This window comes from Chionomys nivalis, chromosome 11 (assembly GCF_950005125.1).
Source record: "Chionomys nivalis chromosome 11, mChiNiv1.1, whole genome shotgun sequence".
Lineage (NCBI taxonomy): Eukaryota > Metazoa > Chordata > Mammalia > Rodentia > Cricetidae > Chionomys > Chionomys nivalis.
Window position 1 is genome coordinate 22,673,972 of NC_080096.1, and position 22,451 is coordinate 22,696,422.

The following is a 22,451-nucleotide window of genomic DNA, read 5'->3' on the forward strand; positions in this document are numbered from 1 at the left end:
TGCCTCTGCCTTTTTTTTTTCCAGGCCCAGAACTTGTTTACATTCCTTTGTTTGTTTGTTTGTTTTGGTTTTGGTTTTTTGAGACAGGATTTCTCTGTGTCTCTGGAGCCTGTCCTGGAACTAGCTCTTGTAGATCAGGCTAGCCTCGAACTCGGAGATCCACTTGCCTTGGCCTCCCGAGTGCTGGGATTAAAGTTGTGTGCCACCACCACCTTTATGTTTTTGTTGGGGTTTTGTTGTTGTTGTTTGTTTTTTTTTTGTTTTTTTTTTTTTTTTGATTTTTTTTTTTGAGACAGGGTTTCTCCGTAGCTTTGGAGCCTGTCCTGGAACTCCCTTTGTAGACCAGGCTGGCCTCGAACTCACAGAGATCCACCTGCCTCTGCCTCCCGAGTGCTGGGATTAAAGGCGTGCGCCACCACCGCCCGGCTTGTTTTGTTTTTTTTTCTTTTTGAGGCAGGGTTTCTGTGTGAACAGTCCTGACTATCTTGGAACTCACCTTGTATAGACCAGGCTGGCCTTGGGCTGACTGAGATCCACCTGCCTCTGCCTCAAGTGCTAGGATTAAAGATGTGCACCACCATCACCCGTTTGCCACCTTCTTATTTCTCTTTATTGAAGTTCTCATTTCGTTCATTTGTGGAAAGGAAATGCTTCTGTCTCACAACTCTGACAATATTGTCCCTTCTAGAGACCATGGCAAGCCCAGGGAAAGACAATTACCGAATGAAGAGCTATAAGAACAACGCCTTAAACCCTGAGGAAATGAGACGAAGGAGGGAGGAAGAGGGCATCCAGCTTCGGAAACAGAAGCGGGAACAACAAGTAAGTTGACTGGAGTGTTCTCCAGCACACCTATCAGGAAAGCCAGCCGGTTCTGTAGTTGGCCTCTTTCCACTCCCTAATACTGCCACCCACCCCAGCCATAAAACTTCCTTTGCTACCTCATAACTGTGATGGTGCTTCTGTCACAGATCACAATATCTGTGGTGTCCAGTGGTCTCAGGCGACCACTGTGGAAGGGTCATTCAGTCCTTGAATGAGTCATGACCCAAAGGTCGAGAACCACTGGCCTAGGAAAATGTAGCTTATTGATTTAACAGGCTAGTCGTTCCGTTTGTTTTGTAAGGTAGGTATGCATGTGTGTAAAGTGTGTGTGCATCTGCACATGGTGGCCAGAGATTGCTCTCCACCTTAGCCTTTTTTGTCAGGGCCTGTCACAATCCTGGAACCCACTGATTGGCTTGACTAGCCTGTGAGCTCCAGAGATCCTGCCTCCTCCAAAGTGCTGGGATTATAGGTGTGCACTGCTACCCTAACTCATGTGGGTGCTTGGGTCTGAGCTCGGGTCTTTCATGTTTGTTTTGCTAGCACTTCATTGATTGACCAGCCCTCCACGTTTCTTTTGTAAAGAATTATTGGAAGTTTACAGAAATCTAATTTCTTAGCCCCTTTTGGTTTTTTGAGACAGGGTTTCTCTGTGGAGCACTGACTGTCTTGGAACTCGCTCTGTAGACCAGGCTGGCCTCAAATTCACAGAGACCTGCCTGTCTCTGCATCCCAAGTGCTGAGATTAAAGGTGTGCAATACTGCCTCCAGCCTTCAAGCATCGTTTTTTATCTAACATTGTAGTTCTAGCTTCTTGTTCCTTGTGGTTTTGTTTATTTGGTCTTTTAGGTTTGCTGATTGTGTATATGCTTTGGCATGCATTTAGAAGTCAGAAGACAGCCTCTAATATCTGCCCTCACCTTCCACTTTATCTGAGTCTAAAGGAGATTCAGTTTTGCTTTGTGTTCGCTGATGTATATGCCAGCCCATCTCTGTCTCCCATCTTACTGTAATAGCTCTGGGATTGCAACTACCCTTTATATGGGTGCTGGGGATTCAAACTCAGCCCTCATTTGTTCAGCAAGTGCTTTACCCACTGAACCATCTTTTAAGCACCTCTTTGTCTTTAACAAAAATTTAGGACTGAAGAGATGGGTTAGCTGTTTAAGAGCAATTACTGGTCCTGCAAAGAACCCAGGTTCAGTTTCTAGCACCTGTATGGCAGTTTATAAACTTGTGTAACTCTAGTTTGTTTGTTCTTTGGTTGGTTTTGGGGTTTTGTTGTTGTTGTTTTGTTTTTATCTTTATTTTTTTTAAAATATTTATTTATTATGTATACAATATTCTGTCTGTGCATGTCTGCAGGCCAGAAGAAGGCACCAGACCTCTTTACAGATGGTTGTGAGCCACCATGTGCTTGCCGGGAATTGAACTCAGGACCTCTGGAAGAGCAGGCAATGTTCTTAACCACTGAGCCATCTCTCCAGCCCTTGTTTTTATTTTTTGAGACAAGGTTTCTCTGTGTAGCTCTAGCTGCCCAGGAACTTGCTCTGTAGACCAAATTGGTCTCAAACTCAAGAGATCTGCCTTCCTCTGCCTCCTGAGTGCTGGATTAAAGGCGTGCGCCAACATAACTGACATGAATAAAAATTAAAAAAAAATTACTTAGTGCCAGATCTCATTACAGATGGTTGTGAGCCATCTCTCCAGCTCCCAAGAATAATTTTTTTTTTAATATCCATTTATTATGTATACAATATTCTGTGTATATGCCTGCAGGCCAGAAGAGGGCACCAGACTCTGTTACAGATGGTTGTGAGCCACCATGTGGTTGCTGGGAATTGAACTCAGGACCTTTGAAAGAGCAGGCAATGCTCCCAACCTCTGAGCCATCTCTCCAGCCCCCAAGAATAAATTTTTTAAAAAGCATTTAGATTGAAAAAAAAAAAAAAAAACTGTATGAGTGTGTACAAGTGAGTTAAAGTATATCACCTGCACGTAGGAGCCCAGAGAGGCCAGAGGAACGCATCAGATCTGTTAGAAGTAGAATCAGCCAGGTGATGGTGGCCCAGGACTTTAATTCCAGGGCTACACAGAGAAATCCTGTACTACTATGTCTCCAGCCTTCTGCTCTCTGGAGACTGCTCTGTGCTGCATGTGCCTTGGACAAAGACTGACGTGTCCCTATGGCAATCCCACACTTGCAGGGCCAGATCTCACTCAGCTTTTGGGTTTCATTATGTAACTTTTTTGAGTTCGAGGCCAGCCTGGTCTACAGAGTGAGTTTTAGCACAGCCAGGGCTACACAGAGAAACCCTGTCTCAAAAATCCCCAAAGAAGCCGGGCGATGGTGGCGCACGCCTTTAATCCCAGCACTCGGGAGGCAGAGCCAGGTGGATCTCTGTGAGTTTGAGGCCAGCCTGGTCTACAAAGGGAGTTCCAGGACAGGCTCCAAAGCTATTATTTTTTGTCTCTGTATCATAATCTAGCTTCTTGTTATGGTAGTGCTAGCTCTCTCTCCTCATTTTCCTTTTCAGCTTTTTAAACGGAGAAATGTGGAGCTGATTAATGAAGAGGCCGCCATGTTTGATAGTCTGCTGATGGACTCCTACGTGAGCTCTACAACTGGGGTAAGCCCTTCAGGCATGGGCACAGCTGTTCTCAGAGTAGAATCAGGTGGCTGTGTCATCACGTGTCTTTGCGATCGTGTTAATCTCTTCCTTTTTGTGGTCAGTCAGTTTAAACACGCAACAAGGATGCACATACCTGAAACATGGATATATCACAGATTAGGATCACTTTAAAATGTTGTATCTTGAAGCAGACTTGAATGAAATAGACCCTCCTCCTGGATCTATTATACCATCATCTTACTTTAGGATCTTAAAAAGCCGGAAGCCATGTAGGATTTTATGCTGTCATCTTGTATTAGTATTAACCACAAGGTTGTACACCCGTTTTATATTCTAGGAGAGTGTGATCACAAGAGAGATGGTGGAGATGCTCTTTTCTGATGATTCTGACTTGCAGTTAGCAACCACACAGAAATTCCGGAAACTCCTCTCCAAAGGTATAAAGCTGAGTCCGCCTCAGAGAAGTGCTGTGTGATTTGGCCTCCTGTGTTTTTTTTTTTTGTTGTTTGGTTTTTTGTTGTTTTTTTTTGCTTAACTACTACCTATTGCTCACTGTAGCCTTCCTGGCCAGATTTCCTTTGAATAAGCCAGTGTGTATGCCACATGAGTATATGTGCTCACAGAGACCAGAAGAGGATGTCACATCCTCTGGAGCTGGAGTTACCATCTGTTAGGAGCCGCCTGACAGGGATAGGTGCTGAGAACAGAACTGTGCAGAAGCAGTGTCTGCTCTTAACTCTGAGCACTGTCTTCAGCCCCCCTTAATGCCTTCTTAATGAAGCTATCCTGACCTCTGACTCCACTAGAATGTATTGGAAAAAACTCTACAGATAAAGCTTTCTTTCTTCCTTTCATCCTTTTTTTTAATGATAGTCTTGTTAGCCTTGAACTCAAGATCCTCTGCCTCAACCTCCTCAGTTCTGGGTTTACAGCCTGGCATTGATGGCGAACACCTTTAATCCCAGCACTGAGGATTCAAATGCCTGTAGGCCGTGTGGTAGTGGTGCACGCCTTTAATCCCAGCACCCGGGAAGCAGAGGCAGGCAGATCTCTGTAATTTCTAGGCCAGCCTGGTCTACAAGAGCTAGTTTCAGGACAGGCTCTAAAACCACAGAGAAACCCTGTCTCGAAAAACTAAAAAAAAAAAATCAAATGCCTGTAGATCTCTGTGAGTTCCAGGCCAACCTGGGTTGTACCGTGAAGCCCTGTCACGTCAAGTCCTTACTACTGCTTTCTAACAGCCTGCCTTTCACTGGCACAGTAAGGTCTGTGAGTCATGAACTTTGGCTTTGTTCATACTCTATCATCAGTACCTAGTACACAGAATTGCTCTATAAACATTCAATGTATCAGATGTGCAAGACTCTGCCATTGGTTTTTAGTATATGATACCAAGAAAAGAGCAATGATCTTCCTTAGAAAAGAAGTGTGTAGGTCAGGATTGCTTGTTCCTTGGCCTTTTCTCACTCGTTTTTCATTGTCTTTCCATTTGGTAAGCGACAGCTGAGCAAGCATACCTAATTTAGGATTAGATTACCTTTTATACTTGTGACATGACAAGGATATTATGCAGTTTGTAGTTGAGCAAAAGGCAGTTATAAAATGTTTGTAAGAGTAGTCAGTGGGCAGTGGTGGCTCACACCTTTAATCCCAGCACTCAGGGATCAGAGGCCAGCAGATCTGAGTTTGAGGCCAGTGTAATCTACAGAGAGAGAGAGTTCTAGGACAACCAGAACGGTTACACAGAGAAACCCCTCTCTCAAAAAACTTTAAAAAAAAAAAAAAAAAATTGCCGGGGCCTGGAAAGATGGCTCGGCGGTTAAGAACATTGCCTGCTCTTCCAAAAGTCCTGAGTTCAATTCCCAGCAACCACATAGTGGCTCACAATCATCTGTAATGAGGTCTGGTGCCCTCTTCTGGCCTGCAGGCATACACACAGACAGAATATTTTTTTTTACACACTTTAAAAACTTTATTTATATAAAAAACTCATTTGTTTTTAAAAGCATTAACAAGAGAGAAAGAAAGAGAGAGAAGATACAGAGCAGAAGACATGCCCCTTAGTAGTGTTCGGTGGGAAGGTATTATTTTTGGTTTGCTGAACACAGACAGAATATTGTATTGTATACATAATAAATAAATAAATAAATTGCCAAGTGGTGATGGCACACGCCTTTAATCCCAACACTTGGGAGGCAGAGGCAGGTGGATCTCAGTGAGTTCGAGACCAGCCTGGTCTACAAAACGAGCTCCAGAACTGTTACAAATAGAACAAAAACAACAGAGTAGTCAGAAGCATCTCGGACTGCAAATGGATCAGCAAAGCTTCTCTGACTTTGTGTCTTTCCTGTCTACCTCTAGAGCCAAGTCCGCCAATAGATGAAGTTATTAACACTCCAGGAGTAGTTGACCGGTTTGTGGAGTTTCTGAAGAGGAGTGAGAACTGCACATTACAGGTAAAGCTCTCGGGTAGAGATGCTGGGTGGGTTTCCTCGTGGACTGACAGTGGGCTTCTGCAGACATGTCTTACGGGAATGGAAGAGTAATAAAGGGGAACTATCAGTTGAAGTATCTTCCTCAAAAAAACAGTTTTAGGGCCAGGTGTGATAGCACAATCTTTGCAGCCAGCAAAGGAAAACAAATCTCTGATTTTGAGGCCACCTAAGTCTAAACAGAGCGGGGGGGGGGGGGTGTCTCAGGGCGGGGCCTGAAAAATAATGGCTCTTTAGATTAAGGCACCACCAGACCTGACAGTGTGACCTTGGACACACGTTGTGGAAGGAGGGAAATGGCTCCTGCAAGTTGTCCTCTGAACTCCAAACATGCCATGCACATAGGAATACACACAGATAAATAAAATTAAAGAAAAAAAAGTTTTAAGAGCTCAATAAATAGGTAATTTGTGAACCTGGCTAAGTTTCCACAATGTATATATACCAAAACATATACATGCTGAAAAAAAATTGCTTTAAGCCAGACGTGACAGCACACCCAAATATTTTCACTATGTAGTGGGTAGGGCATAAGGATTGCCACAAGTTCGATACCAGCCTGGCTACATAGCAAGACCCTTTCTCAAGAGAGCTACAGAGAAACCCTGTCTTGAAGGAAAAAAGAGAGAGAGAGAGAGAGAGAGAGAGAGAGAGAGAGAGAGAGAGAGAGAGAGAGAGAGAGAGAGAGAACCCATGAAGGAAGTCTTTGATTTCAGAGATTCCAGAATGTGATACACTGTTTGTGGTATTTATTATATATCAGAGGGTCTAGTGCTCCTCTAACTTAGTGACCTGATACAGGTCACTCAGCCTCTCTGGGTCTTTGTTCCCCAGAAACATTTAATGAGCAAGGCCATTAGAACTTGTTAGAGAGACAGCAAAGAGTAGGTTGAGAGCCACCTCAGCCAGGTACAGTAACTCATGCCTGAACTTCTGGCACACAGAGGATAGAGGCTAAAGCTCAAGGTCAGCCTTGGCTACAGACCTTAAAGAGGTGGACGGGGAGAAGAGAACACACTATTACTCTTATCCTTGTTTCAGAAACAAAAGAACTGAAGCTCAGGAAATGAGAAAGCCACAGGTGTTAGTTGAGGACTCCGTTATGCACATTGCTGCTCTTCAAAGCACTACTTAAAGGATGGTGGGCAAAGACATGTTTGGTTTTGGTTTCTTTATTGACTGTTTTGGGGCAGGTGGTAGGTATGTTGTTCAGTCGGGAATGACCTCTCAGTTGTGGCCTAATCTTACTTTCAGTTTGAAGCTGCCTGGGCTCTGACAAACATTGCCTCTGGAACCTCTCAGCAGACCAAAATTGTCATCGAAGCAGGAGCTGTCCCCATTTTTATAGAGCTGCTTAACTCAGACTTTGAAGATGTACAAGAACAGGTAATGTTCAAGATTTGATTAAGGTTTTGATGGTATTGACAATATAATTATATTTGGAGGCAGGTTCATTGGTGCATGCTTTTAATCCCAGCACTCGGGAGTCAGGCAATCAGATGTCTGAGTTTGAAGACAGCCAAGGCTTCACAGAGAGACCCTATCTCAAAAACAAAAACAAAAAATAGAAAGTGTGTCTTCAGGTTTTATCCCATGTCTTCCAGTGGTGCTCTACAGGTCATACCGCTTGTTACTTACAGAGCCCCAGAGGAACTGCCTCGGTCTGTGTGATCAAGTTAAGTAGAAGGAGCGGCTAGATAGCCTTTGGGTTTAGTCCCTACCATAGACAAGCCCAGAATTGCTGGGTAAAAACTTAGGTCACATCTCTCTATAACCTAGGTGTATTATTTTGGAGATTGGATTATGGAAATACTTGAACAGTGAGGGGCTAGAGAATATAGTTCAGTTGGTAGAGTTCTTGCTTAGTATGTATGAATAACTCCTGGGTGTAGTCCCCCATACCAAAAAAACCCAGCAAACCTGTAAGAATCAGGGGTTCAAGGTTATCTTTGGGTACATAGCAAGCTTAAGGCCAGCCCATTTAAAAATAAATATAAATCAGTACACTTGAACAATGGGAATTTGGCAGATGGTAAGCATATCTGTGCATTGGGAAGGTGGCGGAGGTCATAAAAGCTATGTGCTATCACCACTCCCTCCCCGCTATCCTGTGCGTCTGTTCCATTTGGCCCTTCCTGAGTCACATCCTTGATGATAAACTGAGTAAACACACAAAAAAAAGTGAGTCCAGTTCTCCACACTTGACCTGTGGCATCTGTGCTAAATCCACAGTTAGTGTTGGAATTGGATCATGCTATCAGACACACAATTGGTATCAGAGGATTAGTTGTTAGTGTGAGGTAAATTTTATAATTTTAGTATCAAAGGTGCTGTTGGAAAAGACGCCACACCGTTGAGGTGAAGACACAACTTCAATTTCTTCTATGAATTCTTGATCATTTCACAGAAATAGAGAAGAGGTAGCTGGGTAGGCATGGTGGCAGACACAATCTCTGGATTCGAGGCTACATAATGAGTTCCAGACTAACCAGGGGCTGCATGAATGAAATGAGTAAATAAATACCAGAAAAGGAGAAGGCTTGATTCTCCGGTTAGGAAAATGAGTTCCACAAAAATGGAAAACTGTGGTAGGATCTTCTTTTCCTGGTGTAGATCAGGTCTGTGATAAAGGAAGCATCCAATCTTTTTGATCACTTTCTCCTTTTTTGGTTTTGTGAAACAGGGTTTCTTTGTGTAGCTTTGGACCCTGTCCTGTAACTCACTCTGTAGACCAGGCTGCCCTCGAACTCACAGAGATCTGCCTGTCTCTGCCTCCAGAGTGTAGGGATACCACCCAGCCACTTTCTCTTTTTCTAAAGGAAGGGTGAGGTGTAGTTTGGTGTCTCTGGCTTCAGTTCAGATGGCAGCCTATCTTCTCCCACAAAACCAGGGCCTCCTGGGGAAAAGCTCTTGGAGCAAGGCTTCCAGGAGGGAGATCATTGGAGCTTGCTGTCAAGCCCTAACACTGTCCTGTCACAGAAGCCAGGCAATGGTGGTGCGCATCTTTGATCCCAGCACTGGGGTGGGGGTTCTGGTGTGGTGTGCAGAGGCCAGCCTAGTCTACAGAACTGCTTCCAGGACAGCCATAGCTACACAGAGACACCTTGTCTCAAAAAACTGAAGTGGGGGCGGAGCAACCAGTAGTCATAGAAGCTACCAAGCTCTGAGTGACAGTTCCATCATCCCTTTTCAGGCAGTCTGGGCTTTGGGAAACATAGCTGGAGACAGTTCGGTTTGCAGAGATTACGTCTTGAATTGTTCCATCCTTAATCCTTTGTTAACGTGAGTAATTATGATCATTTGCACCTGGGGCATCTGTAGGGCGGCTAAATAGCAGTATATTTTGGGGGTAACTTATTACTTAAGATAATAAAACCCTGGGCTGGGGTGTAGAGGCGCACGCCTTTAATCCTAACACTCAGAAGTAGAAGCAGGCACATCTGAGTTTCAGGACAGCCAGGCTTACAGACCCAAGTTTCAGGACAGCTAAGGCTAACCAGAAAAACCTTATCTCAAAAAATAAATACAGGGGGTGAAGAGATGGCTCAGAGGCTAAGAGCACTGGCCGTTCTTCCAAAGGTCCTGAATTCAATTCCCAGCAACCACATGGTGATTCACAACCATCTGTAATGAGATCTATTGCCCTCTTGCTGCCTGTAGGCATACACACAGACAGAACACTGTATACATAATAAATAAACCTAAAAATTAAATACATACATACATACACCTTTAGTCCTATCATCTGGAAGTCCAGCCTGGTCTCCACAGCATGTTTCAGAGCAGCCAGGACTATACAGTGACCCTTTTTCAAGAACAAAAGAGTCTTAGGGGTCTGGGTTTGCCTCTAGGGTTTTTTGGTAACAGCTCTGTGCTAGAACATCAGTGGCTTTGTTATAGCTTTGTTGTTTCCTTCAGACTCCTTACTAAGTCCACACGACTGACAATGACAAGGAATGCAGTCTGGGCCCTGTCAAACCTCTGCAGAGGGAAGAACCCGCCTCCAGAATTTGCAAAGGTAAGGACTGCTTGCTATCCATAAGTGATTCCAGGTTTCATTATAGGAAGTCTTTAAGTTTTGGGAAAATCCCTGAGAGTCTCAAATCATGTGAAACTAAAAGGCACTTGCCAGTGTAGCAGGCTGTCTTGTGCGCCTTGGTAGGAAAACGCAAAGGTGGGCCTGCAGGTTTGATTACATTCCCAGACTCTAGAATTGCGTGTAGGGAAGGGGTGGCAATGATGGACTCAGTGATAGTGCTGATGTAGCCTTGCTATCAGTCCTCCTCACTCTGCTTCCAACAGGTCTCTCCTTGTTTGCCTGTATTGTCTCGCCTACTCTTCAGCAGCGACTCAGACTTGCTGGCAGATGCTTGCTGGGCCCTCTCATACCTGTCTGATGGTCCCAATGAGAAGATCCAGGCAGTCATAGACTCTGGAGTTTGCCGAAGACTGGTAGAACTTCTGATGTGAGTTGTTTCAGTTTAAGAGGGTAAAAGTTTCCCTAGCTTCACCAAGTTCAAAGAGTTCTATCTTAAGATGGGCAGGGTGGTACATGCCTGTAAACCCAGCATTTGGAGTCTGGGGCAGGAGAATCACAAATTCAAGGACAACCTGGGCTTCAGAGTGAAACCGTCTCATAAACAAAAGAAAAAAGCTATGAACAGCAGATTGCTGACCTCTCAGTGTCTGGAGCTGTAAGGAATGCTGCCAGCCTTGGTCTTCAGCAGGGCTGAATATGAAGTGTTGCTTCACTACGAGGACCTGTTCTTCCTTTGTAGGCACAACGATTACAAAGTCGCGTCTCCTGCCTTGAGAGCTGTGGGTAATATTGTCACTGGTGATGACATCCAGACCCAGGTAAGGAAGAAGAGGGAGATAGGATCTTAACTCAGACTAACTATGGGAGAACAAACCTGTGGACAAAAGTCTTCTTCGGTAATGGGAAGCCGCATGGTCTAGCAGAGAACGAATGCTTTAAATAAAGTAGCTTTAGCACTGTCTCTCTGGTTTTCAGAGTTTCTTCTCTTAAATTAGAACAGATCATCCAGGTATTGCTTGCGAAAAGAAAGCTCAATGGAATGACTGGATTTAATTGGTCATGATGAGAGAGTTACATCTGATCTGTAATCCTTACAGAAAGCTGTTGGCTCCACCAATGCTTTCTAGACCTTTAGGATCCCATAGATATCACCTTGTGTTAACCTCGTGTTAAACTTTTGAGCCATGTGTGGCTCACACCTGTAATCCTAGCCCTTAAGGGTCAGCTAGTTCAAGCCTATCCTCAACTATATGAAACCCTATCTCGAAAGCTCAAAAATAAGAAAATTCCTACAAACCAGCAGCAGAATGGTGCATCCCCTGGTCTTTGAGGCCAGCCTGAGCAATACAACAAAGTCCTGTCACAGAAAAGTAAAATACTGTGCGCCCTGTACACACTTGAGCACAGAAGTGTGGACTGAAAAGAATGTCCCCTGCCATGGGGCACAGTAAGTTTCCCTTGTTCAAAAGTAAGGACTCTGCTAATTTCCTTTTTGATTTCTTCAGTTAGTAGTGTGTGGTTTAAGCTCCATGAGTTAGCATGTGCTCTCATGTTTTTTGCTGTTGCTGTGTAGCGTATTCCATTGTTGCTGTAGACACTTCATTGTAAGTGGGGTCACACAATATCCCTCACATCTGGCTTACTTAGCATAATGTCTGTAAGGTTCATGTATGTTGTAGCATGTGTCAGAATTTTCCTAGTAAGGCTAAGTGATAGTCCAGTGTTTGTGTATACTGTATTTTTAAAATCCCCATCATCCATCTTGGACATTTATGTTGTTTTTACTTCTTCCCTATTATGCATAATGCTGTTATGGACCCTGGTATATACAGCTGCCAGTCTCTGCTTTTCTTTTTGGTCTTCTATGCAAAAGAGATTAGATAACATGGTAATTTATGCTAATTTTACGAGTTGAACTGCTGTGTTGTTTTATATCTCTACCAGCACCAGATTCTCCCTCTCTTTCAAGAACATCTCCTTTTCTGATGTGTTTGGGTTTTTTTTCTTTTTGCTTTTTCGAGACAGGGTTTCTCTGTGGTTTTGGAGCCTGCTGGAACTAGCTCTTGTAGATCAGGCTGGTCTCGAACTCACAGATCCGCCTGCCTCTGCCTCCCAAGTGCTGGGACTTTTCTGTTTTTATAACAGCCATCCTAAAGACAAAAAAGTGCTGTCTCGGGCTGGAGAGATGGCTCAGTGGTTAAGAGGACTGGCTGTTCTTCCACAGGTCGTGAGTTCAATTCCCAGCAACCACATTGTGGCTCACAACCATCTGTAATGAGATCTGGCGCCCTCTTCTGGTGTGTCAGCATACATGGAGGCAGAATGTTGTATATATAATAAATAAATATTAAAAAAAAAAGTGCTGTCTCGTGGTTTGATTTTTTTTTCCTCTGTTGATAGTGGTGTTGAGCCTATTTTGTGTGCTAATTGACAATCTATGTATCATTTTTTTAATATTTATTTACTTATTTATTTATTATGTATACAATATTCTGTCTGTGTGTATGCCTTCAGGCCAGAAGAGGGCACCAGACCCCATTACAGATGGTTGTGAACCACCATGTGGTTGCTGAGAATTGAACTCAGGACCTTTGGAAGAGCAGGCAATGCTCTTAACCTCTGAGCCATCTCTCCAGCCCCTATGTATCATTTTTTGAAGAAATGTCTTTTGAAGCCCTTTGTTCATTTTTAGTTCGGTTGCTTGGGGTGTTTTTATGATTTTAGGAGTCATTTATATATTCTGGATATTACCCTTGCCAATATGTTTTCCAAGTATTCTCTCCTATTCTGTGGGTTGGGTTTGCACTGCTTATGGTGTCTTATAGTGTGAGTAACTCTAAATATCTAATTTTTTTTATATTTCTGTGCTTTTGTCCAGGTTATTCTTAACTGTTCAGCCCTCCCGTGCCTCCTCCACCTGCTGAGCAGCTCTAAGGAGTCAATCCGGAAGGAAGCTTGCTGGACCATTTCAAACATCACTGCTGGCAATAGGGCTCAGATACAGGTAGATTTGCTTCCACAGAAACGTTTGCTTCCCACTAGAAATTGGAGCCACGGCAAAGGATGAACAGTGTAGCTCAGTGGTAGAATATTTTCCCAGCACCACCAAAACAACTGGGATCAGCATGGCCAGTTGGTCAGTGGCTCTACATAGTGGAAGCTAGGTTTCCCCACGCTTTGTCAGCTGGGGTCAAAGAATTTTCAGGTAGGTTAACGGAGAGAAATCTAAGTCGAAAGTGATTTTTGTACTAAGTTTGCCGTTTCTTCACCCTTTCCTCTGAGACCTCTCCTATCCTACCTCTGCCTCTCAAGTGTCTCATGGAGTCCAGGCTAGCCTCTGATGACTTTGAATTCCTGATTTCCTGCCTCGATTATCCCAAGTATTAGGATTACAGAAGCATGTCATCATACCTGACCCTTCTGCTTTTTCTCCTTAAACTATCTTTCTCCTTCCTCATTTTTCTTTAGGCTGTCATAGATGCAAATATCTTCCCTGTGTTGATCGAAATCCTTCAGAAAGCAGAGTTTCGTACCAGGAAAGAAGCTGCCTGGGCCATCACTAATGCCACATCAGGAGGAACCCCTGAGCAAATCAGGTATGTATGATTCCTTTCCCAACATCTTAAATGTGTGGTCTCCTTTCTTTGTTCATGGTTTTCAGATAGCTAAATGGCTTTTGATGGGAAAGATCTGCCCTAGTCTAACTATAATAAGGCTTAACTGGAAAGCTGCTTAATGATACAGGGCGCTGGTCTAGATTCCTGTATGAGATAGGCCGACCTCTCCTAACTCTGATTCCCAAATGTTTGGATTATGCACACACACCTCTGTACTCCATGCCTCCATACCCACCCAGTTTGTACATATGCTCCTTTATTCTAGTTTGGTTTGGTGTGTTTTTGTTTTGTTTTGTTTTTTGTTTTTTTTTTTTGGTTTTTCGAGACAGGGTTTCTCTGTGGCTTTGGAGCCTGTCCTGGAACTACTCTGTAGACCAGGCTGGTCTCGAACTCACAGAGATCCGCCTGCCTCTGCCTCCCGAGTGCTGGGATTAAAGGCGTGCGCCACCACCGCCTGGCCTTTATTCTAGTTTGTGTCATCTAAACAATAGGAATGGTGGAAATTGACTAAGTGTCTTTACCTCTAATTATAACCTACTGAAGGGGTCACTGGAGAAAGGAAAACTCATTAGAAAATATAAGCTGGACATGATGGTATATGACTTAAATCTAGGATCTCTGGAGGCAGAGACAAGCAGATTTCTGAATTTGAAGCCAGCATGATCTACATAGTGAATCCCAGGCTAGCAAGGGCTACATAAAGAAACCAGGCTTAAAAAGCACTCGGGGAGCCGGACAGTGGTGGCGCACACCTTTAATCCCAGCACTTGGGAGACAGAGACAGACAGATCTCTGGGTTTAAGGCCAGCCTGTTCTACAGAATTAAGTTCCAGTACAGTCTCCAAAACTAAAGAAATCCTATCTCCAAAAAAAAAAAAAAAAAAAAAATAGAGCATTATATAGTATGCTTGTTAGATGAGAAATCAATATACAAAAAGGTCTAAGAATCTGGAGAGCTTCACAAATTTGACTACATTTGTGTAAAAGGAATATTGAGTAGAACTAAAGAGATGGGAACCAGATTGTAGACTATCTGTATTAAACAATAGAGGTTGTCCTCAGGGAAATAAAGAACCAGAAGAATTTCTTTAAAAAATTTTTTTTTTTTGTGAATACAGTATTCTGCCTACATAGCTTGTATTCCAGAAGAGGGCACCAGTCAGTTCTCATTATATAGATGTTTGTGAGCCACCATGTGATTGCTGGGAATTGAACTCAGGTTCTCTGGAAGAGCAGCCAGTGTTCCTAACCTGAGCTATCTCTTCATCTCCCCAAAGAATTTCATAATGTAGCCGGGCGGTGGTGGCGCACGCCTTTAATCCCAGCACTTGGGAGGCAGAGGCAGGCGGATCTCTGTGAGTTCGAGACCAGCCTGGTCTACAAGAGCTAGTTCCAGGACAGGCTCCAAAGCCACAGAGAAACCCTGTCTCGAAAAACCAAAAAAAAAAAAAAAAGAATTTCATAATGTGTCTACAGTGATTAATATTGTGGCCGATGTGACGTTAGGACTCTGGTGTATTCATCAGGGAACAGATGAGTGGCAGAGCAAGAGTGGAGAGATTAAGTTGAAGATAAGAGATTATCAGAACTCAGGAAGAATTGATTGTTTTCTATGAGAGAAGCAAAGCCGCTGCCTAGAGCTTTACTTGTTCTGCATTAATTTGGAGCTTACTTCATCTCTGGTCCCCAGGTACCTGGTGTCACTGGGCTGCATCAAACCGCTGTGTGACTTGCTAACTGTAATGGATTCAAAGATTGTGCAAGTGGCCCTCAATGGACTAGAGAACATCTTGCGGCTTGGAGAGCAAGAGGGCAAGCGTAGTGGCTCAGGGGTCAATCCCTACTGTGGCCTCATTGAGGAGGCTTATGGTAAGTTTTCTCCCTGACCGCACATATGTCCATCAGTGGGGAGATGTTGGAGCACATCCACACCTTTTATGAAACTTTAGTCTGATTATTTTGTATTTTTTACTACATTTATCCACGCATGTGTGTGTGTGTGTGTGTACGTGTACGTGTACGTACATGTGAGTGTAAGCGCACATGATCTCGCACATTGGGTATGGAAGTCAGAAGACAACCTGCAGGAGTCAGTTCTCTCTTTGCATCATGTGGGTTGTGAAGATTGTCAAGTTTGGCAACAAACACCTTTACACCCACTTCTAGACCAATGAGTTTCTGTTCTAGCCAAGCTATACCATGCATGCTTACAGACCTTTCCTTGGGAATACCTGACATGTACTGACTAGCCAGGTAGCTAGAACTAATTAGTATTAGTTTGCTTGTTCCACCAGTCCCTTCTTTCTCTGAGCAGCAATAGGTCATTGTTATTCTCATAGGGTCTACCTACCTAAAAAGTAGATATGACCAGGCAGTAGTGTTTCGTGCCTTTAATTCCAGTACTAGGGAGGCACAGACAGGCAGATCTCAGTCAGTTCTAGGCCAACCTGAACTATGAAGCGAGTTCCAATATAGCCTTGGCTGTTACACAGAGAAACTGTGTCTTGAAAAGCTAAAAGCAAAAGTAGATATGATACAAGTGTAAGAAGAAAGTCAAAGATTTGATACTACTACCAGGAGCTAAAAGACAGCAATCTCTTCTGTAAAAATAATGAATTGTAGCCAGACAGTGATGGCTCAGTCTTTTAATCCCTGCACTTTCATGAGGCAGAGGCAGGTGGATCTCTTGAGTTCTAGGTCATCCTGGTCTACACAGCACGTTCCAGGACAGCTGAAAAAGAAAAAAAAAATACTGAATTGCCTCTATCAACCGTTGTCAAAAGAGGCAAAATCATGATTTGCCCAGAGTTAGCTTAAAACAGAATTTGGACTCGAACCTCTAATTTGTGTGTGTACACATGTGTCCAAGTGTGTGTAAGCCAGAGGTCAACCTCAGGTGTCCTTCCTCAAGAGCTAAACACCTTGTTTTGTTTTTTGGTTGGTTGGTTGTTTTTTGTTTTTGAGAGAGAGGACTGCTCCCTCAGACCTAGGGCTCACTGAGGAAGCCTGTTGACAAGCCAATCAGAAAGCCCCAAGCAGTTTGTCCCCATGCTGTCCTCCCCACCCCTACTGGGGTTATAAGTGCCTGCCACCTTTCCTATCTAGCTGTGGGTTCCTGGGAGCAAACTCATGCTTCAGGGCAAGCACTTTACAACTGAGGTTTGTTCTAGCTCCCTAGACCTCTACTATCAGCTGACATTTCGATGTCTTTTCTTCTGCAATTCTATAATTTGAGGAAGCAGCTTTGTCTCCTTTTTCAAGTCAAGAAATGATATGATCTTACTACTTTTATTTAGAAATTTGTCCCTCAGGAAAGGAAAATTTATATATATATTTCTTCTTACCACCTTAGGCTTGGATAAAATCGAGTTTCTCCAGAGCCACGAGAACCAGGAAATCTACCAGAAGGCCTTTGACCTCATTGAGCACTACTTCGGTGTAGAAGATGACGATAGCAGCCTGGCTCCTCAGGTGGATGAGACGCAACAGCAGTTCATCTTCCAACAGCCCGAGGCCCCCATGGAGGGCTTCCAGCTATAATGTCTGCCTCCGGGGAGGGGAGGGCATGGGAAGCACCAGCCAGCGGAAGAGCAGCCCTCTGGTGGGCAGGGAAACAGCCACCCCACCAGCAGCCACCATACACCTGCTGCCCTAGAGACTGTGCTCTTACGTGCTCATCCCCTTCCCTGGAGGGCACCCTCTGGACAGACAGAAGCATCTGAGGCTCACACTGGGTTTTGTGACAAGAAGGGGGCGTGTGGGTTTTCTTCCTTACACTTTATTTTGGCTGCACACATGTCTTTAACCCAGGAGCCCAGGGGTAGACAAAGGAGGACTGAGGTAATCAATTTGCACCTTTAAAATTTTTTTTCTTTTATTTTCTTTAGTGGTGACTTCCTTCCCATTTATCTTGCTTCATCCATCCCAGTCCTCTGCCCTGATGTGTGTAACTCTTATCTTGGGTACTTGAGCAGATGGAATATTCCAGAGGTGGGAGGTGGGAGGGGAGGGGAGAAGTCCAAACAAAGTGTTCTTGCTCTGACTGAATATTAATCTTGTATGCTTGGATTGGTTATTTAATTTTTTTCTTTTGCACATTTTTCTTGTATTAAGGTTGCTCTTCCCAAAAAGCTGGTTTTAAGAACCCAGCTGCCAGCACTGTCTGGAAATAGAGGCTAATTAGGGAGGCCCCCATGAGACAAAGGTCCCTCCCTCCTCTGACCCTATGCCTAAGCCCTCCCCTCACTCCCCTGGGACACATCACCAGTGTGAGTGGAAGGGAGGAGCACAGGCCTTCAGACAGGGCTTCCCTTTTGTAGCTACTGACCCTGTATCCTACCCACCTCCTAAATGGTGCGACCCAACTTCATTTGTTTACTTGAAAATTCACCTCAGAGTTGAATGAACCTCTGAGGTGGCTGTGTTTTCTCCTGAGCTTGAGATGGTGGGCTGTGGTCCTTCCTTCTCCTGAGGAGAAAGTCCTTGCTCTGATGACCCATAAGTTGCAGAGGAGGTTGGAGTTAGGGTCGTGTATTGGGATAGTCAGGAATCCCTACCTTTGGCCTTTCTTCTTCCTTCTGCCATAGTTGGATCATGTATATTTTACTTCCAAAGGAGAGAATGTCAAAGTTCTGTATTTTTTTTTATAGTCTATATATTAAGTAAGTCAGTCTTAAAGGTCTTAGGAGGACAAAAACCGCCTGTGAGTGGGATACTGTGAGGAAGACCAGAAAGGTGTAAAAGCTTCCCACTCAGAGGACTGAACTTGGTCCTTTTCTTCTCTGCTTGGATTCTGGGCCACCGCTTGGGACCAACTCTCACCTCTGGAGCCTTCAAGTCAATCGGCCTGGGCTGATTGTCCAGTACCTGAAGGGAGCAAAGAGGGCCTTGGGGCCTGGTGAAGTCTGCTGCTCTGGTCCTTGCTTCTGAGCAGAAAGCAGCCTGCCTTCTCTAACTCAGTGCCAGTCTCTGTTACCCAGATAAGTCACGACACAGCTGCCTCTCCTGTCATCAGAGAACCTTGGCGACCTGGATACTCTGAGAGCTGTTGGCATCTCCCTTCTGAGGGTCCTTGTACCTGGATTGGAGTTCCCCTTCTTGTGACAGTTACACAGACACATTTTCTTCTCTGAGTAAAGCTGGTTCAATACCTCAGGCTGGCCTGTGTTTTAGTGGGTTACACGTTACACTAAAACTGAGCTCTGGGGGCAGGGAGTGGGGTGCGCTGTCATCAAGGTGTAGACCACCTGTGGAACCCCATTGTGGTGAAATGGAGGTATCCCATCCTCATGTACACTTCTGTTTCTCCAGAAACAGCATTCTTCTTATTCCTGTTCCCACAGATCTCCCTTTGGCTCCCACACATGCAGATCTGAAGTTCAGGTTCTTGCTGTTGGCCATTGGCTTTCAGATTGACCCTGCTCCTAAGAAAAGTAGTTCAGGTTTGGCAGTTTATACTGGAAACCTTGACCAACATTGGGCCACATTGGCGAGTCAACTGCTCCTTCTCTACCCTCTGGCCTTCCGGAAAGGCAATAGGCAGAGCCTTTTTTTTTTTTTTTTTTTTTTTTAAACCTGGCCCACAGCTTTATTACAGACTCTGCTCCTAGTTCAAAACCCCTCCATGACTGCCATCATCAATCACCCTTGTCGGAAGAGCAGGACACTGTAGTGGGGTCTACTCTGAACATCTCAAGCAACAGTTAAGCCCCTTGCGTTGGAGCCAGAGTCTCAATATGAGCCATGAATGTCCTGCTTTCCCTATCCTTTCTCCAGTACTGCTTTGCCTTCAGGCTTGGATCCAGTACCAGATGAAAGGCTGGTTACCTAGCTGTTTTAGGCATCCCACACTGAGATACTCTTAAGTGGCTGGTAGAGTGGTCATTCCTAGATGCTGTCTTCAGACTCCATCTCCCCAGTGACCACAGGCCTTGATGTTGGCTGCAGCTTTCTGGCATAACCCTATGAGTTCTGTCCTGTTGGCACAATTGTTCACCTTTTTCTGGAGAGCTCTGGTGTTCCCCTTTACCTGGGACCCTATATCTACTGCTTCCCTCTTCTGTACCTGGAAGTCATTTCCAGCCTGTGTGCTGAAGCCAATCACAGGTTACGGCTGCTATTGTCTTCTGCTACAGGAGATGAAAAGAAGGTTCTTTTTTGTTCTTACGGTTTTTCTGTGCAGCTCTGGCTGTCCTGGAACTTACTCTGTAGACCAGGCTGGCCTTGAACTCAGAGATCCTCCTGCCTATGCCTCCCAAGTGCTGGGATTGAAGGCGTGCACCACCACTGCCTGGCGCCATGGCAAAAAGTTTCTTAAACGCGGTCTTTTTACTTACCTGAAACCAACCCAGTAAAAAGAGAAATTTCCTGCATGGAGGAACTGTTTCTCCTCCCATCTGCCGGTCACGTAGCACTTCATCGTCACTCCATGCCCTCCTGTGGAGGCTTCTGCTCTTTCTGTTCAGACCTCATCTCTTCCCCAGCTTCACTCAGTTTGGTGTCCATCCTCTTGGGTATTATTCCGGCTCAAGGTCTAACTTCTCGAAGGCAAAAAACCAGTTTCCCCAGGTCCCTGCAGACCCAGGAGGGCGACAGGATGTTGGCAAGCTTCCCTAGCAGGCTGGGGAAGGAAGGGTTCAAGGCTCAGTGTGCTGAACCAGGGCAGATCCTGAGCAGCAGCAGCAGCCTCGGTGGCGAGGCCGTAAGGGATAGACTTCTGGCGCATTCTAGACCAACCTCATCCAGTTTTTTTTTCTGTTTTACCTCTTGTATTCTTTTGTTAGGCCAGCAAGACCGAGAATTTGCCCCTCTGGGGATCGATCCACCAGCTGCTCTTTGGCCAAAGGCTGTCATAACCGATCCAGTTTCCAGTGTAGTCCCTAGCCCCACCCCAGAATAAGACATGCATGGCAATGGAAGGATTTGAGGTCAATTCCAACCAATCTGAATGAAAACTTATTTTTCTTTTGAGAGAGCATCTTGTTTTGAAGCCAGAACTACGTACAGGACCAAAGCTGGCTGTGAGGAAAGCAGCCATAACTGGGGAACCTGAACAGCAGAGGGGAAAGGCTTGTGTGATGTGTCTTCAAAGGATTGGGCTTACCTACCTATTTCTAGGCCAGCCTGACTGCTGCTGCTCACACCAGCACATGCCAATGATGCCCATGAGCCCTGTTCTCCTCTGGTTCTGATGTCATTGTTTAGCTTTAGAGAAAGACCATGGCATACTATGTTCAGGGAGCAATGCAGGAAGTCTCAGCTTGAGGGTCCTGAGTCGGCCTGAAACCATGAAACCTCAGAAGCTGTGGGTGGGTATTGGCTGTTGTAGCCAGCTTTTGGGGGAAATGCCTTTTTTTGACCTATTAAATAAACTAAGTGGGTGTGAGGTCTCAGCTACCCAGCAGACAGAACCATCGCCCAAGGACAGCTTGGGTTTCCAGGTAAGAACCCTAGAAAGGTGAATTTAATCCTCACAGGTTTTGCTTTCTAAATTCATTTGCTTTTATTTTTCTAAAAACTGTAAACTCTATTTTTTCATGTTCTCAGGGCCCCTGGGTAGACAGACAAAGCTTGATTTCAGAGCAGAAATAGGCCAAGAAAACATGGCGTTGAGTGTGCTGAGTCCAGACTAATATTTATATACACATCCAAATTTGAAGAGAAAATGTATTTCTTTAGGTTTCAAACACTGTAATAGATACAAAGCAGAAATAAAAAGTTGCAAAGTTCTAACTTGTCTTCTTTGGTTTGGAGTGACCCTTGCTGGGAAGTAAGCAGACCCGGAATGTCGATGGTAGAGTTCCTGTCCAGCATGCAGGAAGCCTTGGGATGTGGATTATAGAGTGCCTGACCTGAGTCCAGCACTCAGCACTGCGGAAGCCAGACACTGGCATGTAGAGGCAGGAGGACTAGAAATTCAAGGTCAGCTTGGCTACGTGAAACCCTGTCTCCAGGGGCTGGAGAGATGGCTCAGTGGTTAAGAGCATTGCCTGCTCTTCCAAAGGTCCTGAGTTCAATTCCCAGCAACCACATTGTGGCTCACAACCACCTGTAATGAGGTCTGGTGCCCTCTTCCGGCCTTCAGGCATACACGCAGAAACAATATTGTATACATAATAAATAAATATTTAAAAAAAAAAAAGACCCTGTCTCCAAACCAAAGGGGACCATCAAGACTCTCAGCAAGTGAAGGCATTACTGACAGCCGCTAAGGGAGGAAGCCATGTGCTTGTAATTACATTATATGGAGTAGTTTTAAAGTTTCTTGATAATTTCCCCAAAGCTGAAGTAACTCATAAAGCGCTGGACCGCACCCAGCCACCAACAGGCATTCTCATGGGACTTGGAGGTCCAGCACTTCCATCAAGAGAAACTCCCAGTCACAATCATCACTCATAATTTTGAAGCCAGTGTCAGTGCTGCTCTTGAATACTAGATAAAATTTGGCTGTGTGAGATTAAGCTTTGACCAGAATGGTGGCACATGCCTATAACCTCAGTACTTGGTAGGGGAGAACAGTGCCAGGAAGATCGAGTGCTCAAGATTGACTGCCTAGCGTCCCTACATCAAAAACCAAAACAAAAGTTGCTAGGCATGGTTCCAGGACAAGAACCAAAAGCTACGGAGAAACCCTGTCTCGAAAAATCCAAAAAAAAAAAAGTTGCTAGGCATGGTGGTATACACCTTTAATCCCAGCATGTAGGAGGAACCCTACTGTGTTCTCACCCTGCTACCACCAGCTCCTCATACCCATATGGTAGGCACTTTACCAACTGAACCATCTCCCCAGTGCCTATGGATTTTTTTCTTTGAAATAGCTTTATTGAGATATAATTAGCATATAATA

General features: G+C 44.6%; 1 protein-coding gene across 1 annotated transcript in view; it reads left to right on the forward strand.

The window, feature by feature from the left end:
- The window catches only part of Kpna6 (karyopherin subunit alpha 6), a 36,293-nt gene extending 14,960 nt beyond the window's left edge, over window positions 1-21,333 (forward strand). The window contains exons 2-14 of the mRNA XM_057784256.1: window positions 689-822; window positions 3,363-3,455; window positions 3,796-3,895; window positions 5,820-5,914; window positions 7,205-7,336; window positions 9,144-9,232; window positions 9,869-9,968; window positions 10,253-10,416; window positions 10,729-10,807; window positions 12,868-12,993; window positions 13,458-13,585; window positions 15,297-15,475; window positions 16,959-21,333. Of these exons, the coding sequence (XP_057640239.1) occupies window positions 689-822; window positions 3,363-3,455; window positions 3,796-3,895; window positions 5,820-5,914; window positions 7,205-7,336; window positions 9,144-9,232; window positions 9,869-9,968; window positions 10,253-10,416; window positions 10,729-10,807; window positions 12,868-12,993; window positions 13,458-13,585; window positions 15,297-15,475; window positions 16,959-17,146 (1,607 nt within the window). The 3' untranslated portion in view covers window positions 17,147-21,333. The remainder of the gene's footprint in view (window positions 1-688; window positions 823-3,362; window positions 3,456-3,795; window positions 3,896-5,819; window positions 5,915-7,204; window positions 7,337-9,143; window positions 9,233-9,868; window positions 9,969-10,252; window positions 10,417-10,728; window positions 10,808-12,867; window positions 12,994-13,457; window positions 13,586-15,296; window positions 15,476-16,958) is intronic.
- The last annotated feature ends 1,118 nt before the right edge of the window (window positions 21,334-22,451 follow it).